Below are 19,149 nucleotides of genomic sequence, written 5' to 3' on the forward strand. Positions count from 1 at the left end.
TGTAGGCATGACACATTAAAAAATGAATTCATATAGAGAATTCAAGTTTCCCTGTTTGAGTCCGAGAGGTTGGAGACGTGGTTTTACTTGAGTAAAAGTTCTTTCTGAAATCTGTTGCACTTTTGCAACTTTTTTCCATATTATTTATCAGTCATGATGCCACGAAAAGGTCGAAAGTTTCTGTTTGATTTCACTGATTAGTTGGATTACTGCACTGAAATGAATTTTCCAATTAGACACAGTCTTATTTGTCATATTTAACTTGTTGAACCTTACGTATTTCATGACAAACAATCCACTTTTGGTGCATTACGTTAATATTTCAAGCTAATGCGACACTTTCTGAGCTGATAAAAGGAGGCACAGAAAGCAGTTTAATGGCAGAAAACCTAAGAAGTTAGCAACATAATAAAAACACTACACTACATTGACAGAGATAGAATCATTATAAACATACAGACAGATAATGAGTGTGGCTTTATTCCCTGATAATAAGAAAAGAATGGAGTTTAACCAAGACGTCAGCGTGGTGGTCTTACCTCTGTAGATGGTGGGAAGGGGCAGTGAGGACAGACCCTGGCTTTGCATCTGCTGCTGCTGCTGGAGTCTCCGTTTAGCCTCCAGGACTGGGTTCTCAAACTGGGTCCTTCTGTTTATATGGCTTCAAAGATAAAAAACAAAAACAAAAAACAAACAGCAAAGACTTCAGACTTCACACTATCCTGCTGCACTTGACTCAGCCGCCCTCTCGGCAAAGATCAGATCTAAAAATCCTGGCGCGAAAAGCAGCTATGGCTATGATGATTAATTAAATGGCCGGTTCCCCCCCCCGATTATGTAACAGAGCTGCAGAATGGCTGAATAAAAAGGAACAAACGACCGATTCTGGGCTTTTCTTCCAGCATTCGGGCGGCCTTACAAGGAGAATTATGTGAATCAGTGACTGTGAGGGAACCTACACATGAAACAAGTGACTTCCTTCAACGTCCCATGTCAGTCTTAATTTGGTTTGCAAAGCGGGAAGATAGTCAATGACTACAAATACTGTAATTTGCCAGTGAGAAATAATTAGTCGTCATTAGATACTCCCCTCACTCTTTCAGGCTGCATTGTGCTCTCACATGAACACGCACCATCTTCTCCTCCTCTCCTTATCTTTTAATGAACACCCCAGGATCATGGTGCTAATTACAGAAGAAGCTTGACTATTTTTTACATAGTTACATAATCTCAGGGTCTGGCGACTTCGTTCATGATATTTTACATGAAGAGAAGGCAGGACAATGAGATTATCTGGAGAGGATGAGTGCAGCGGAGCAGTCAAGTGTCGTTCTGGAGGTTTTCTTAAGCAAAGTCGAGCCAAATGACTCCCCCTGCCTGTCTAAAAATAGAGCCCCGTCCCCCGTCGCCTGGGAGTAGAGAGCATCCAGCCAAAGAAATGACACCTCTGAACGAGGAGGGGACGTGAGCTTCAATCGAGAGGACAGGCGACTGCAGCGGTGGATATGGACGAACAGACTCGCAGAATGATCTCTGCTCACGAGCTAATCTACAGATGTAGATGCGGCGCGAGTGGTTCGGACTGAAATATGGAGCGGCACACACGGGCAAATAAAACTCCCCCCCCCCGCTGCAAACAAACAGTCAGCAGACAAAAGGGAGCGACTGCTTCCTGGCTGCAGCGCCAGTCTGCCCCTAATAAATATGATTAATACAGCACCACCGGGCTGCACTGGAAATCAAAAGCAAAGCCATTACATATTAAAGATGTACCCGACTTACTCGACATAGTAGCTGCCGTAAATGGGGTCATCGATTTTCTCCCAGCCGTACGGAAGCTCTGCAAAGAAAAAAACAAAACACAGACAACCATAATGAAGGGCTTGTTTATTCGATGAACTTGCAGTAGCATTGATCTCGCATAAAAACATTTTTTTTTACTGTTGGTAATTATCCTGGTTTCTCAAGTATTTTAGACAGTACATGTTTTATCTTGTCTGCACGACACAATAATAAACCGGTTTTCATTTAATTGCATTCAGGCCTCTGTGTCCATACTGTGTTTCTTTATAGTGTTGGTGAGGACAGAGGGTGTCGAAGCATGCAGCCACCAAGAAACAAGAAAAAGCACAGCACCCAGCATCTTTTATCAGAGCGTCAGACTCGTTTTGTGGCTGCTTTGAGAACTTCTGAAAAGGTGCTGGTGTTGGGGTGAAAGACATCGCCCGTCACCCAGGTTACCAAGAAAATGGAGGAGAAGTTTTTTTTTTTTCTGTGTTTTTCTGTGCTTTATCAGACAAATGAGAGAGGCCAGTCAGGTTGCTTTTCCCGAGCTGTGATGGTGAAAAAATGGTCAGAACATTGATTTTGTGTAACGGTATGATCTCACGGTGAAGTTGATCTTTTTGATAACATGTCACAGCATCATCATGTTATACATTTGTGTAAAATATGTTTTGGAGGCATGACCAAAAATTCGTTTTGTGAGGTTGCCGTCATGTTGACTTTTGACCACCATAAATTCAGTTTATTGTTGAGTCCAAGTGGACATTTATGCCAGAGTTGAACAAATTCCCTCAAGGAGTTTTGAGATATTGCGTTTGCGAGAATGGTTCGGACAGACGGCAACTGAAAAACTACAAGTGGGAGTGAGTATGTTCTGTGGTGGTACATGGTGTAAAATCTTTTAGAAGCACTGCTGTATAGATGAAGAGCCTCATTGGTTACGATGCTGCTGTGGTGATGTTCAAGGTGACATCGTCTGACTTGAGTAAAATGTATCATTTATTTTGTTTGAAAGCTCTTGCTCTGTTTGCACATTATTTCTGTTTCCGATGCTATTTAAATAGCAATAGTTGCTAAAAGTTAGAAGACAATCACAGATTTCACTGATTAGTTTGATGTGAAATTAGTTTTTCCAATTGACACCTTCTTATTCGTAATAAATACATTTTGAAACTGGATTTTCCAGCAAGACAACAATGACGGAGGGCTTAGTTCTGAAAAACAAAGCAGCTGTTGTTTGAAAACATCTTTGTGCAGAATTAGTTCACATTCTTCTACAGTTGATACTTACCAGGATCGATCAATAACACGCTAACTGGAGGGACTGATGTTCTCTCTGAGCAGAATATTCTAAAATCATATAATTTATAAAAAATTGGATGTTGATAAGAAACCAGATAAAAACCGTTCAGTTTTTTTTCTCCACAACTTGTCACGCTGATTCATTTAAAGAGGCTCTCTAAAGCTGCATCAAATACATCGCTCTCCAAGAGGAAGTTGCAAAATAACACCAAATATTGATAGATCTAGTGGCTGAGTTTATATCAGTGAAATATTTATGCTCTGCATCTTCTCCAGCGCTGTAAATATTGTGTTTTGATGTGGGAACGTTGCATAGATGAACAGCTTCAACTACAACGAGCACAAAAAACCCTGTGGGTGTTGAACTTTAACAGCATCAAGTGGTACATATTTATATTGGTGTTTAACAGTTGGGCTCTAAATGTTACAAGCTAAAGGCTGAATGCAATAAATGGCACATGACAGGCAATTACTCATAAATGACTGACGGATCAAACACCACGAGGGCTGTGAGAAGAATTCAAATGACCCGTAACGAAGTTTGAATGTCAATGATCACACTATGGCTTAGCTGCTTTAAAAAGACAAAGTTATGAAGTGTGCATGCTGACAGGAAACACTTCACTACGACCTGTGACGCAAGTTGAGTTAAACAACTTGGTCATCATCACCGGTTGAACACTGCCATTATTTTAGCATGATTCTCAATCCAAGAGTTAAAAGGGGTCGTGGTTGAAAACGTCCTCTATAAAGTGGGACAGCCCTTCAGTTATTGTCGATGGCTTTGATGCGAATAGACGTAACCGGACATTTTCAATATCACGTCTTCAGATATGCGGATGCAATCCCGTTATTACCACAATGCCATTTATCCTTTGATCTGATGGAGACTGAAAAGCATGGATGTTTGGAAATTGTTCACACTGTCAGTCATGTCATCAAACAAAGAGGAATACTATTTCATTACCTCGACACTAGCAGTGCCGTACAGGCTAACAGTAGCAACCTCTAATCCTACCCTGCCCGTCTGCACTGATAGGATATATGAGAGCAGTGGCACCAAGTGCTGGGTTTTGGTGAAATTCCGGGCGTTGTATATCATCAAAGTTTTGGAGTGCAACATTACAAAACATCAAAATATGAGACTGTCATGCAGAAGTCAGCAGTAACAATGTAATGTTAGCTAGTGAGCTAGTGAGCTACCAAGACATCAACAAATTAGTAGTAATTGTTTGATACTTCTTATAAAGAAAATGACTATATTACATTAAAATAAAGGAGTTCTCATAACCTGCCACTGGAATTCCATTGTTTGAAAATATCCAGTTACAAACTGAAGTTCTGACTGAAATTTGGACCTGATCTGGACTGGATAAAAAATGTGAAATGTCTGGGATCACAACAGGCGTCGGGCTTCATCCTCTGGGAAACATGGATTAGTTTTTGAACAATACTGCCTTCCATGAGAACATCATTAGTTCTCGCTCAGATACATTACATAGCTTTGACTTGGCAAAGTTGCTCCTAACTTTTTGGAAGCACCGCAGAGTCATAGATACTTCTGCTCTCTCAGCCTCTTTCTGTGTGTGGATTGTGCAACAGAACATGCTGCCTTTGTTCCCAGTGATCAAAGCTGATCTTGCTCAAACCCCTGGCAGCCATCCGTCAGACAGGACAGGACTTTCAAAGTTGCCCCCCTCCTCTTTTCCTTTTGCCCACAACTCACTGACAGAACACAGCTCTTGTCTAGAAGGAGTCCCCCGCTTGCTTTCCAGGAATACGAGCAATTAGCATTTAAAGCAAATTCCCAAATGACGACTATAGTGTTTTTTCACATGATAGCATGATCATTCATAACTGAGGAGGGAAGCACGGTGCGAGGGGCTTTTTCCTGCTGAAAACGCATCTAAGCTGAATCTAGCACGGAGCTCGGGGACAGTGTGTTCCAGCGCAGCCCGGCTTAGAATCAGACCAGCTTTGATTAGTGACAATGTGAAGTTAATCAGGATGAGAGCGGAGATAGCAGCCGAGGAAACGCTTCCTAATCAGAAAGGGAAGCGACCAGAGGGAGCGCTCCGAAGGGCCGAGGGATCGGCTGCAGCTTGTGAGAGAAGCACAGGATATAATATACTGTGTGGTCACTGCAATACATTTCCTATGACTGCGTGGCCTAGTTTACACACTCTGTAGATTGCCGTGCACACCCCCATCTCCTCCTAGTCCATCGCATGCAGAGTGGAAGAGTCAAAACAATGCTGGTGCAGTGCTCGCTGCTTGTGCCATATGCTTCTCCCGACCCCTGCCCCATCCCCTCAAAACAAATTATTAAACTTTCAGTAGGATGCACTATTTTCTTCACTGCATGTTCACTAAAATGCATACTAACCACACACACACACACACACACACACACACACACCACACGCACACACACACACACACACACATTCATGATAGTGAGTGATATAACAGAGGGCTGGGAACAGGTTGACAGCCCCGGGGAATACCTTCTGCGAACGCTGCAACGTTCCTCAGACCCATCTCCACTCATTAAATATGAAAGGGAGTGTTTCACCTTTACTTTGTGCCACACACATACACACACATAATGTTACTTACACACACACACTATATGCACACACACAAATACTGGAGATCAAAGGGCCGTCGTGTAGCTCAGCAGTCTTCCTGCAAAAAGCTTTTCTATTAAAACTGTCCACAGGAGGAGCTGCAGGAAGCCGGAGCTCGCTCTGCTCTCAGGAGCAGGGAGGAGGCGAGATGGACTCCACAAACCGAGCTGCACGCCACAACTTAAAGGATGATTCTGGTTTATCAAAACTCAGTTCCTGTTTTAACAGTTTAGGCTTTGATTTCTGTCAATTATGTGCCATTACTCATCAAAATGAATGCTAAAATCTGGTTTGACATTGCATCATGGTCTGATTGAAGCAAAAACGAGTGCACAAAGAAATATGAAACATCAAGAAAACATGTATAACTGCCTGGTTGCCGTCTTCTGTGTGTGTTAACTAAAGTAGCCTAAACATTTCGACAATCATTTATATCTAAATATTGCTTTTATAAGTTGGGCCAACTATTAAAATGTACTGCAGGTTGCAAAATGTGCTCTCTGAGTTAGCCTACATGAGACAGTTAACACCCCTGTGTCTGTGTGTTCAGGTGTGAAGCTAAAGCCAGGAGGTGATTAGCTTAGCTTAGCGATAACAATGTTTGCTAAAACATCTAGCCTGTGAAAAATATGCCTATCAGCACCTCTAATCGTGTTAATTAGTGAAAATCATAAGTTAGTTATAATCCTTTCATAAATTCTTATTTTGTCTGTGACAACATTCAGACAAATACAACCACAACAGGAAAGACAATCCGTGGTGTCGACATTAAGCTAATCGGCTCAAGTCTCTTTATCCACAAGCTTTAAGTCAGAACATTTAACTCTTGATGAGATTGTTTTTACGAAGTGTCAAATAAAAGCTCCGTGCTTAAAAAAACACCACTTGTACACCACAATTAACTCGTGAGTGCAGGGTTTCAAACTCCGCTAAAAATAGGTAAGTGATTCCTTTCAAGCTGCCAGGAGAGAAAACATTAAAGACAAAAGACAAACATTAGTGGGTGTTGGTGGGTTTTTTGATTGAAAGGAGTAATTGAGCAGTGAAGTAGTGAAGAGTCTTAATAATCAGTGGAGTGACTCAGAGCAGTATCTTGTTGGAGTAGTGAGTGAACTGAGATGAGAAATGATGTGTGGGCTATGAATTCAACTTTGTATTCGTGAGTGAATGTATGTGCTTTTTCTCATTGTACTCTTGTTGGGAAATTGTTGAATAAAGAGTTATTATGGCCAAAATAATCCTTTCAAGGACTATGCGAGTGTTTTCATTTGAAAACAGATTTGTTCAACGTATCTTTAATGGCAGATTCCTTTTGTAACATTTTCTATTTGTACATATAATCCTTGACTTTTGCAGGACCTGGTTTTTCTTTTTCTTTTCGCTCGCTGTTTACTGTTATGCATTGAAACACAGATGCAAACTACTCGTAGGTGAAAACCTTTGTGTCAATGAACCTCACTGCGATTGCAGTGACTACAAAAATAAGATCTTGTTTATCTTTCTTTATCTTTAATTTTCTGCAGCCGTTTCAAACTGTGCCAATTTCACTTTTAGGAGAACATGTATGGTATTTGTTCTCTCACAAACAAAAGGCTGCATTCATGAGAAATAAAACAAACTTCAACAGCTTGACCTGACCTGACCTGACTTGTGAGCTTATGGTGCGCTAATGTTAGCTCACGTCAGAAAACTTGGCATAGGTCTTTCTCTGTACTGGATGTTACTTTAGCCTGATGATGAACTTTACAACTCTTCTTATGTTTAAGAAGCGCTTTAGGGGGTCATGGCTGCAGCGCCTCACACACACACACACACACACACACACACACACACACACACACACACACACACAAACTATGCTGTCACTTTTACAGCGCAGCGTGCTGATAAATGCTGAACTTCGGTGGATTGTCTCTTTGCTCGCTCTCTCTTTTGTTTGGCACCAGTGAGTGTTGTATATAACCTCTCTGTCAGCAACCTGCAATGGAGTGCTTACTCCCCGGGACAAGGCGAGAGGGAAAGTGTGTGTGTGTGTGTGTGTATGCCATATAAAGCCAATACTGCTTATCACCGCCATGCTGTACGCGTCCAGGAAGCAAATGTCAAGCTGGTGTGAAATTTTCAGGTAGGCGCTCTTATGATGGAGCCCTGAAGCGAGGGGAAAAAGTGTTTGCAATCTCCAGTCATGCCACGACATCCGTCTCCATCCTGCAGTCGCAGGTGGAGCTCTGCTTACATCCAGCAGAAGGCATCCTGGCATCTACTTAATAATCTCTCTCTCTCTCTCTCTCTCTCTCTCTCTCTCTCTCTCTCTCTCTCTCTCTCTCTTTCTCCTCATTACCTTATTTCCCCTTCTTCCTCCATCCCTATTTATTCCTCCCACAAGTATCCTCTCATCTCTTGTCGGGGCATGCAGCTTTACAGAAAAGGTCTTATTCTTTCATGCTCACAAATGCTTGTGCATTTTTTATTTTGCTGTTTCCAATTTGGTCTGAGGAACAGGGCGGCAAACCACACAGCCCACAGACACTGTAGGGATTTACCCGTGGTCCTGTTTCCTTTTTTTCCCTTTCTCTCTTTTCTTCAATCTTTTCAGGAGCAAAGCAGCTGAACCGAAATCATTTTCAGCTCTTTGAGCCTTTGTAGTCCCCAAAATTAAAGTCCAATCCTGTTGGACACAGCACGCTGTGCTGAGCTTCATTTATCATGTCACCTTTGAATGCAGCACATTCAGTGGAGTGAGTTTACTGAGAAAAACTTTTTCTCCACGAAAAAACTTCCACGACTGATTAATCGAACTTCCTGCTGGTCAATATGTGCACAATGTCCTCTGGATGAGGACTGAAAATACACGATCGGCTTCACGCTCCAGTGAAATATACAATGTATAGGCTTCTGAACACAAAAATGGAGTTTAGTTTGTTGTTGAGCATTGGTTCGTGTGGATTCACCTACTGCAGAGAGCGCGATCCAACCTCAATTATCTAAACCTCAAACTGGAAGCTGAGCTGCAAAGTCTCTGAAATGCCACCGAAGGCAGAGAAATTGAGATAAAGTTGTAACACCGGCCCTAATTATCTGAGTTTGCTTTCTGAAATGTCACTGAATTCACAGATATATAATTCAATATCTATGATAAATAACTATGATATCTATATCCCATAACACAAAATGACCTGAAGGATTAATTCAGTGCTAAACTTAAAACTTTCAAAACCAGAATTACTGTCTTTTTATATTTCAGGCGCTCTGTATCCTTGTCAAAACCTGGTGCCTACATTACCCACAATTCAATCAATCAAATGACTGAGAGTGCTGCAGGGATGACATATTCAGCCCGGAAGTTAGTATCATCCTGATTCCCTCAACAAAAAGCCAGGGGAATTTATACGTTTATGATACCACTGACTTCAAGACGAGAGAACAAGAAGTACAAAAACACTAACTAATCTGCAGGTTTTAGGACTCTTATGAGCAGATTTGGGTGTGTTGTGTTCATAGCAGCTAACGTATCCTTGATGTGTGTCGGGCTGTAGAGGTCTGCTCAGCTCACTTTCTTTCTCACTCCACACCAACAGATTTCTTCCTGTTTTCAAACGTGTAGTCTTCAAACTAGAAGAGGGTATTTTTGAGACTTCACACAACTCCCTCTGGAGCCAAAAAAGCCTTTAGAAAACTTTTTTTTACTTGCAGCAGCACTGCCCAAGACCTGTACAGAGACTTTGATTCTTAAAATCACTGGTGTTTCCCCTTCAGCCAGTATTGAGTATATGCTAACATGAGCATGGTAACATGCTACAGCATGCTAATATTAAGGAGACAGAGTGCAGTTGAGGCTAAATGTTATTAGTTTAGGTATTTGTTTACTTTATTTACTTATTTAGTTAGCTTTAGCTTCCTAGCTGCACCAGAGTAAGCTAAAAGCTAATTTACATTTGTAGTCTCTGGGGTAGGAGACAGAGAAGTCTGCCAAGGTATTTGACAATCTAATAATCTTGAGACAGGACATGATTAATTGCATCAGATTTCATGGACATCCGTCCGAAGGTGATGTCAGTGGTGGAGCCTCGCTGCTAGCATGAAAAATCTCCAGGTCTTTGGTGAATGTAATCCAATGTCATCTTGTTCTGTTTCTCAAAGCCAAAATAACTTAAATCAGGGAGGTAATTGGGCCTTTTGCATGTAGTTTAATATCCCAAGTTGATCATGTATCATATTGTATTTATTTATTTCAGTTTTTCGAGCGTTGAGTATAATTCTACACTACACACACATATATTGCAATTATAAATGCATCATTATCCATCATGCTCACATCTGTATAGGCAGAAGGAGTATATAGATTTTACATTTTATTTTTATATTCTTTTCTTTTTTTTAATCTTGTTTCATCTCTATTCGTCACTCGGTCGCGTTTTCTTTTGCCTTTGGACTCAGCAGCTGTGACATGTGAATTTCCACAGCGCAGGATCGATGAACTTTATCCCATCTCATCTTATCTAATCTTATCTTATCAGTGTGGAGCTGCTACAGAGGCAGAGCTCGCAGACCTCACTCGCTGAAATAAGATATTAAATGTTGGCCACTGTGAGCTTCTGTAGCAGGGACAGAACCTGCCGTCTGCCCGCCCAACCGAACATTAATACACTCGGACCACCTGTGAATTCAATTCCCACCATGTTCAAAGTGATAAATAGTGGTGTTTGTAGCAAAAATGACACCATTTATTTTAAGATTATCTGGGGTTCCAGGTCCACGTTTGAGGATCAGCAGGAATTTTTACAGGTGAAAACCTCGAGCCTTCTGAAAAATTGGAAAGTAGACCCAAAACGAGCTTGACGAGCTCTATTCATGTCTTCTGTCTTCATCATTCTTGCCACTGTTGTTACTTTTCTCTGTATAACAACATAACAGAGCTGAAATAACCTCTTATCACTACATTTATAATCTCAGATGACCCTTCAGCGCAGATGAACAAACTCAATATTTGTCTTAACTAGTGTAACCTGTGATTCACTAACAGCTCATTTAGTTTGCGTGCTGATAATCACCATCCTGCCTGTCACAAACAAAAGCACAATCAACAGAGTCGTGAAGGAAAAAAAAAAAGGACGCTGTGTGCTTTGTGGGACGCTAACTGGCCCTGTCGGAGTCAATATTTTCTTGCTGGGAGTGTTGATGGATAGACATGATTTGGTGGATGAAAAATCTCAACTGGAATAAGCAGCGAATTAGGGGAAAATAAAGGGTTGTTTAAAGAACAGAGGACGGACCAGCAGGGCACTAACACCTTGTGTACAGACTAAAGACTTGACTGGAGACACACACACACCCACACAAAAAGACAAGTGTTTGGCCATGAGTAGTGCCCCGCATGTGAATGCAGGTAAAGTGACATACATTCAAACCATTAACACCAGAAAACCACTGAACATAGAGGTAGAAAATAGCTAGTTAGCTAATAACTGTCTCATTTGTGGCGTGATTAAACAGTAAATTCATGGCCCACTGACCGCCCTCCCTCACTCTGGTTGTCCAGGGCACCCGGAGGTGTGTGGACACAAGAGGACAGCTGTCTTGGCCCATGTGATTAACCCCTCTAGTAGTGTGCATGCTAATCAGATGTGTGATCCTCTGATTGGCTCTCCTGCTGTGGCGGCTGACCTTCTCAGCGTGCCTCTCGTCGCACTGACTATGATGTCAATTAGTGTGTTTTGAGAGATAGTAGTTAACTCGCTGTGATTAGAGTGATATTCTGCATTTTTTCACAGTTAGTTATTTTGTGTCTTGGGTTTGGGGATGAATTTTTTTGGGTTACCATGTTGACCAGGATAAGGTTGTGAGGTTTTTTTCTAGAATATTTTAAGAATAATTAGCCCTTTTTCAAAGTTTTCTAAGCTCCTGCAAATACATAACTTTGCTTTAAACATAAACACCTGGTTTTTATGTGGCTTTATTTCCATAATTTGGGGTATTCCTCCCGGATCAGAACCCAGAGCCTCTCGCATCCTAAGTGGGAGTCATACTCCTAGGACAGGCACTCGGCTGTGGGCAAGGTCGCCCTCAGACCACCAGGGCCACGAAAATCTCTGTTAGATTTTGTTGTTGAGGATCACAAAGCTGTCAAAGCTTTCCAGGGTTAGGGTTAGGGTTACGAAAATTGCTGTTCTTCCAAGGAAAGCACTGGTATCCATAATAACACCGAAAGTACATGTCACTTCTGCTTATACATGTTTATGTCTTTGGATGCTTACAATCCTGCTTTGACCACAGTAGGATCTAGGGGCTCAGTTTTGGAAAGAAAATTATAGATTTCTGGATGATTCATGATTGTCAACTTTCACCCCTTAACACACACCCCAACAGAGCGTCGAGAACAAAAACATTCGGTTCTCAGAAAATAGGCAAGGGCAGGCAGACTATGCGCAGGTTTTTTTAGTCTTAGCAGTGAATCTACTGTGCAAAATTCACTTGTTTACTTACGACTTGCCCTAAAAAGTTTGGCAACAGCTCTGTTAAATGCATTGGATTTGACATGAGGTACACACGCACAGTATGAGCGCGTGTTTCTGTCAACGCATAATCAACATGCTAAGGATCTCGGAGGACGAGTGCATCGGCTCATCCACACTAATAGCTGTCAGCGTGTCATGCGGTTGAATATCTGCTCGGAGTCTGATGAAGCTGCGCCGGCTGCGACTGCGTCTGACGTAGATTGATGAGCTGAGATTTTTAACTGACATATTTTCACACCAGAAACCAACTGACATTAACCATGAGAATGCCCCCCCCCCCCCCCCCCCCCCCCCCCATTAGGAAATGATTCCTCATTCAAGTCTTTTGGAAGATGATTAACAAACCAATAAATCTCCGCCGCGACAGGGAAAGTCAATGCAACAGCCACGGCTTTCACAACAAGTCGGTTAATTGCGTCACTTGCTGGCGACGGCGTCCCTCCTTTGGCGCGTGGTGCTCCATTTCAATGAGCTACAGTTTTTGCCACGACTTGTTTTTTTCTGCTTAAAGCACCTGCGCTGTGGAGAGATGTACGTCCTCACATCCCCTCTACTGCAGAGTCCCACTGGTCTCTGTCTCACGGCGAGCAGACAATAGCTCAGCGGCGGAGTAAAAACGAGAAAAGCTTGTAGCTTATCAGGACATTCCAGCGACAGAAGGAGACGTACTGAACTGTGACCTGGCACTTATTCTCCCCTCTCTTTTTGCCTCCAAAGTTCTGGTTTGTTTGGCGAGCTTCACGTGAAAAACACTTACAGCTGCACATAAAACACACACACGCACACACACACACACACACACACACACACACACACACACACACACACACACACACACACACACAGTCTGGTCTTTTACTTTCCATCTGCAGTTTTACTCTGCTGAGCGGCCTCGTCATCCTTCTGGGGTCAGGAGTTGATTAGAGACGGGGCTATTGTGTGAGCACCTTTTGTCAGGTGTTAAATAGGATAATTATGTAAAGTAGTTTGTTTTATAATAGCCTCCTGATTGCTGTTGATTGGATAGAATTATGTGTTAAGGTTAATTAGAGTCAGCTCATTTTATAACTCAATTAGAGTCCAAACAGACAAACAGAAATTGGAAAAGACACAAAATAAATTGACCCAGCGTTGTAAAATAGGACATGAATTATTCGGTTTTGCTTAAAAATTGGTTAATATAACATTTTCTTGTAAAATATGGATGCAGTCTTGTCTTGTAGAGCGAAGTTACAGTAATTAAATCAGAATATCCTGACTGGAATCGAGGGTCAAAGCACAGAGAAAATGTGACTGTGATTTTGGGCTATGTAATTGAATTTGCTTTGATTTGATTTTAGTTTAAACAGTTGATTCATTAGAAACTAATCTGCAACAATTCTGATGATCAAGAGGAAATCAGCTTACAGCTTCTCGTAAATATTTACAGCTCACAGTAAAATGAGCATTTTTGTGTTGGACATGTTTGAACACTTCCACTTGTTCTTCGGCAGATTATAATGAGCCTGTTTCAATATATACTGTAATGCATTTTATGGATTCAGTTGAGTAACAGACTTTTTATTTATTAACAGATTTCATTTCTTGCCAGTTATTCTACATTTTGACTTTGAAAAAAATAAAACAAACCATTTGTCCATCTCATAACTCTTTGCCTTATTCATTGCTACTAAAGTTACAATAAATCTAACAGCTCAAATACATACTGTACATAATATAGTCTCATTTTCTTAGAACGGCTCAGGGATTTCCTATAACAGCTGCGCCTTGTAGTTTATAGCGAACATGACTTACCAGGAACTATTTTCATCCGTGGATTTATTGGTGCTCTGGCGAGTATTTCCAGCAGCAGGACGGAACGAGTGCGATCGACTCAAAATAAACTTAAGCGCCTGTGTTAATGGTAATGAAGGAACATGTCACACAGTTCATGTTCAATGTGTTTTTAATAGTTTGTGTAAGAAGCTTTGGCTACACGAGCAATATTTCCAGCCTTGAGCCTCAAAAAGCCTTAAAAGAGCTGAAAAAGACCACATTTGAGAAATAACCTCATATATCTTGATGTGGCGATCCCCTAATCGCACCAATTCTGAGTATTGCATCACTGATTTATTGCCCCAACTTCCAGTTTTGCTTGGATGCAGTAAAAAATATACTGCAGCACACACACACACACACACACACACACACACACACACCGACAGCTAATTCAGCATGCACACGTCACACACACGCACACCTGCCACACAGTCTTTTTGAATCCTCCTCCCAATCTCCAGGCCTCAGGCATGCTCTGCTGGGGATGTTCTCTAAATACACCCATCAATCATTTTACAGACAGCTTCGCCCCGGCCCTCCCCGCTACTCCGCTCGCGACTCGTGCAGGAGTCTCAAGGTGAAGGAGGGCGCTGCGTCTCTCCGTCTATAATAACTCACCTGTAGGACTAAATGTCGGCGTGGGGAGAGTGTGTGCGCTCACATTCAGTGTCCCCTGGAAAAAACTTCCTGCACGCGACAAAAATCCCCAAAACTACTTCTATGTTCGAGCACAGGAGCGGACGGGACATTGCCAAAAGCACACGTTCAGAATGGCTTTTTATAACTGCAGGCGTGAGAAAAGAGAAAGCAAAAAGTAAATCACGAGCCCTGCTATTTCCCCTGGAGAGAGGACAAGAAAGCTGTAAAGCCAGCGAGAGACGATTATAACTTAGTCTCTTTGCCCGTGAAGCTCCTCACATGACCAGAATGTAATTACATGTCTAGATTTGGTGCTCTCTTTTCTCACACGAGGGCCGTCTGCTGGGATACACGGAGGCGGAAGACAAAGAGAAAGCGCTCTAATACGATTAAAATCCTTCAAACCTGAGCATCATCAAAGTTATAATCCCTCTCCGCTTCTACGCTCAATCATATACTGTACACGCTGTCGTATGTAGCTTGGCTCTTATTCCGGATATGTCTGATGAAACATGCTGAAAGAGTGACGGAAAAAACATCGTACAGTCTTGTTTGATTTGAATTTACTTATCGAGAGGGATTCTCGCTACCTGCTTTGGCATACCTGAGGTGAAAAACAGGCCAGATAAGTAAAGAACGAGACAACAGAGGGACTGCTTTCATTCCTTATTTACCAGCCAACAAATATTTGGCAGGACAAGGGGAAAAAAATAAAAAATAAAAATAACTTGAAGAGGGTTCTGCAATGAGCCTGTCCTAGTTCTTTTCGTCTACTAAAACAAAAAGAGGAGACAGGAGGACGAGAAGGGGGGGGACAAAGATGGATATGGAGGTAGAGAGAGGAGGTGAGAAAGATGGCGGCAGAACAAGAAAGAGGGGAGAGAAAATATAGAGTGAGTTATGTAACTACAAGGCGTCTGTGATGTCAACTGCTCTGTCTTCAGTGGAGCCGACGCCTCTTTGAACACGCAGGGATGAGAGCGCTAAAGCGAACACGCGTTTCCCTGCATATTTTGACAGAAATGTGGTTGTATGTGTTTGCAGCTGACGTTCAACATGAGAGGGAACAAGTTGTGTTTACCAGCGGTGAAAGCATTGACTCAAGCGCTGCACTTAAATACATACTTTTATTCTACATGTCAGAGGGAGGTATTGTACTTTTTTTACTGCACTACATCTGCTACAGTTTCCACCTGTTATGCAGATTAAGATATTGCGCGGAAAACATTTGACAGCCTAACATCTCAACAGCGTCTTTGGCCTACATAAACCGTCTCATATGAAAAACATTGTGCAAGCTATCTATGTACCTGCCTGCCTGCTGCACATGGCAAGGATCTTCCTCAAGGTTAGCTGGATGTATTGCTAAAGCTATTAGCGAGCTAGAATGGAAGAGAAAGTACAGAATTCGATAATGTCAGATGTTGAGACATGAGATAGTTGGGTATGGTGGCAACGCTTCACAGTCCATGAGCCTGTTGTTAGCAGCGAGCTAACTTAGTAGCACAAAGCACACAGCCCCTGAACCAAAGCGCAGAGTCAAACCTCCAGGTTTGCCACACAGTCAAATTATCACCCAATCAATGTGTTATAAACATCCTCCACAGTTTGTAGATGAGCGTCTTGGTCAGCAACATTTTGGGGTAGATGAGATCACCTGACCACTCGTTTCCTGACCCGCCTCACTTTGTTGAAGCAACACTGCCATATTCCGAAATCACAGTCATCACTTTTTTTTAGCACATTATCATAACTGATGGAAGCTTGATGGACACAGATGAAAACATAACCTCCTTGGCTGACGTAGTATATAAATCTAGATCATGGAACATTAAACGTATCATTAAAAGTAATAAATACCTTCTTGACCTGATGTTTGGATCCTTTACGCAGTGATGTATGTCCCCCGTATGACCGGTGGATGCTGCGTACCCATTGGCCACTATTGGAACCAAATTCTGCCAATATTGAACAAGCTGATCCCTTTAGTGTGAATAATCGTTCAACCTTTAATTGCTAATCGAGGAACCTGAAAGCTTTTTCCCACATCTGTTCTTTAAAGTGTGTGTTCCCCTCCATACTACAAGTCCCACTTAATGCTCTTACCCTCCTCATCCTCTTCCTCCTCCTCTCAAGTCTGTTGTCCCGTCACAGCTCACAGACTCCACCCTGTGATCCTGTTAGCACTTATCAGAGCATGGCTCGGGTCCAAACACAGACACGTCTTCCTTTTCCACCAATCAATACCAAATTTACAGAGGCAGCTTTTCTCCCCCTAACTGAGCTCAGCTCTCAGGGGTGGTGTGTACCACCAGGCTGCTGGCGTGAACAACATACCTCTCATATGGCTGCTTACACAGACTCTTTAAACTGGGAACACACTTTAAGACATTGGCACACTTTACTTATATCGTTTTTCCCCCGGACATACACATACACTCAACTGCATAAATACAGAGGAAACAAACTGGATGATTAGTTACATCACCCACAAACCCTCAACATCCCTCGACAAACAAAGAGTCACAGCAGCAGCTCTGCGAGGCTGAACCGAGGCACAGTGGTGCTTTGAGCTTAATGCTAACATCAGCATGCGAACATGTTCACAGTATCATGCTGATTTTAGCAGTTATCCACAAGTTTCCAGGGGAGGTTACTTGGGAAACAATTTATTGCTGCTTCTCAGCGTAACTAACCTAAGCAACAAAGTATTGTTATAACTGATGCACCAGCAGCACTTCTCAGATACGTGGGCTAAGCTATAATGATCAGCTGTGTCTCAATTTGGCGGCTGCATCCTTCGAAGGCTGCATCCGAAGACTGAATGTCTACCTCAACTGTGGCCTTCCTTTTCCGTGCTGCGAAGGATACAACCGATACATCCCAAGATTCTTTTACTTAACACTTTGTTTGGCAATCACTGCAAAAAATACAAAGAATCAGAGCAAAGAAATTTCTAGAATCCTGAGACACCACTGAACAATTTTATCTCCAGGTTGTCAATATCAGGATGTGATGGACTCTGTCCAATGGGGGCAACTAATAGGGCTTTACCGTACATACGCTGGCATGGCTTGACTCGGTTATAGTCGATTCGTCAGCCCATTGCAGCTGGGTTTTGCATTTCCACAACTACTACCAGCTTGAAGGTGTGTCTTAAATTAATGACGCCCTTGTCTTGAATAGCGGTCAAATGAGTGGCTGTACTGTATTTTCTTTCCTTAGTATTAATGAAGAATCTCTGCAAACAAAGCTCTGCTAATTCAGTGTTAAAAATGTTTCATTTTCAATACATTTTTCATGATAAAAATCTCCTGTCATGTAGTAATTTGAAAGATTTAGCAAAATCAGAAAATGTTGGGTTATCACCAGCGGTAACTCAGCACAGCTCCCAAAACAGCTGAATATGAACATGATGAAACAGTAAAGTAAAGCTGTTATCTGGAAGCACAAACGGGCACACAGGAGGGAAACTAAACTTCAAACCACAGAGATTTAGAGAGAAGCTACAAACGTTCTGTGAGCTGAACACACAGACACTTTTAAAAAATGCCAGTAGAAAAGCCCTGTAAGTCATGACAACCACATTATACCCATCTGTTGGTCCAAAAATCGTAACGCCTGCTCACTCACAGCCACCATAAAGCACTACATTCCCCTCAGCTGGGAATAACTGGATTAGTCGCCCAACCAGATCAATAACAGTGCTCACAAATCTCTGCGCATCTCCTCTTGTGGAGGGTCCTTGGTGGCTAAATGGGATTGGAAGTGCTGGAGATAAAAGCGCAATCACATTTTGACTAATTCCTCACAGGCGTCTCTTTCTTTGTTTCTGTGTCATTTCATCATCTCAGGGATCTTTCTCCCCTTTAATGACTGAAGAGGGAGAGAAAGGAGAGATTCAGCGACTAAACTGGAAGTCTTGTGGATGAAATGCAAGATTCTTTCATAGATGTCATTTATCCAACAACGAGGTGAAGAGCAGAGTGGGATTCGGCACACTGGTGCATTGAGCTGAGTGCTAAAGTCAGCATGCCAACATGCTCACAATGACAATGCTAACATGCTGATGTTTAGCAGGTAACATGTTGTTTGCCGACTGGTGTGCTAGCATGCTAACATTTGCTAACTGGCACTAAACACAAAGTACAACTGAGTCTGATGGGAACGTGGTATCCTAACTCTTAGGTTTTGGTGACTAGTTGGTAGAAGTGCTTTGCTGAAGTACTCTTGGTAACTTTAAAGGGTAACTCCACCGATTTTGCAAGGTCTTGGGAGTATTGTTGCATATGTGGAAGAAGTAGTAAAAAGCCTTGTCGTTCCCCATCGCTCATTTTGACTCCCCCTTTTCTCCTGTTTTGGTCTTGCTTGTTTGTCACGAATTTCTCCACTAGCTGTTGCATGTGACACAGCTGCTGCCATGAGGAACATAATGAGAGTCCATGAATGACAGCAGCACT

At 42.2% G+C, this 19,149-nt stretch overlaps 1 protein-coding gene across 12 annotated transcripts in view; it reads right to left on the minus strand.

The window, feature by feature from the left end:
• The window catches only part of magi2a (membrane associated guanylate kinase, WW and PDZ domain containing 2a), a 257,725-nt gene that overhangs the window by 75,906 nt on the left and 162,670 nt on the right, over positions 1–19,149 (minus strand). For all 12 annotated transcript variants that reach the window (XR_003986744.1, XM_030440388.1, XM_030440385.1 and 9 more), the window contains exons 7-8: positions 1,783–1,840; positions 540–661 (exon numbers count right to left, since the gene is read on the minus strand). Coding sequence is in view for 11 of the 12 variants with exons in the window: in XM_030440388.1 (XP_030296248.1) it covers positions 540–661; positions 1,783–1,840 (180 nt within the window). In the remaining variant the exon portion in view is untranslated. The remainder of the gene's footprint in view (positions 1–539; positions 662–1,782; positions 1,841–19,149) is intronic.

This window comes from Sparus aurata, chromosome 14 (genome assembly GCF_900880675.1).
Source record: "Sparus aurata chromosome 14, fSpaAur1.1, whole genome shotgun sequence".
Classification (NCBI taxonomy): Eukaryota; Metazoa; Chordata; class Actinopteri; order Spariformes; family Sparidae; genus Sparus; species Sparus aurata.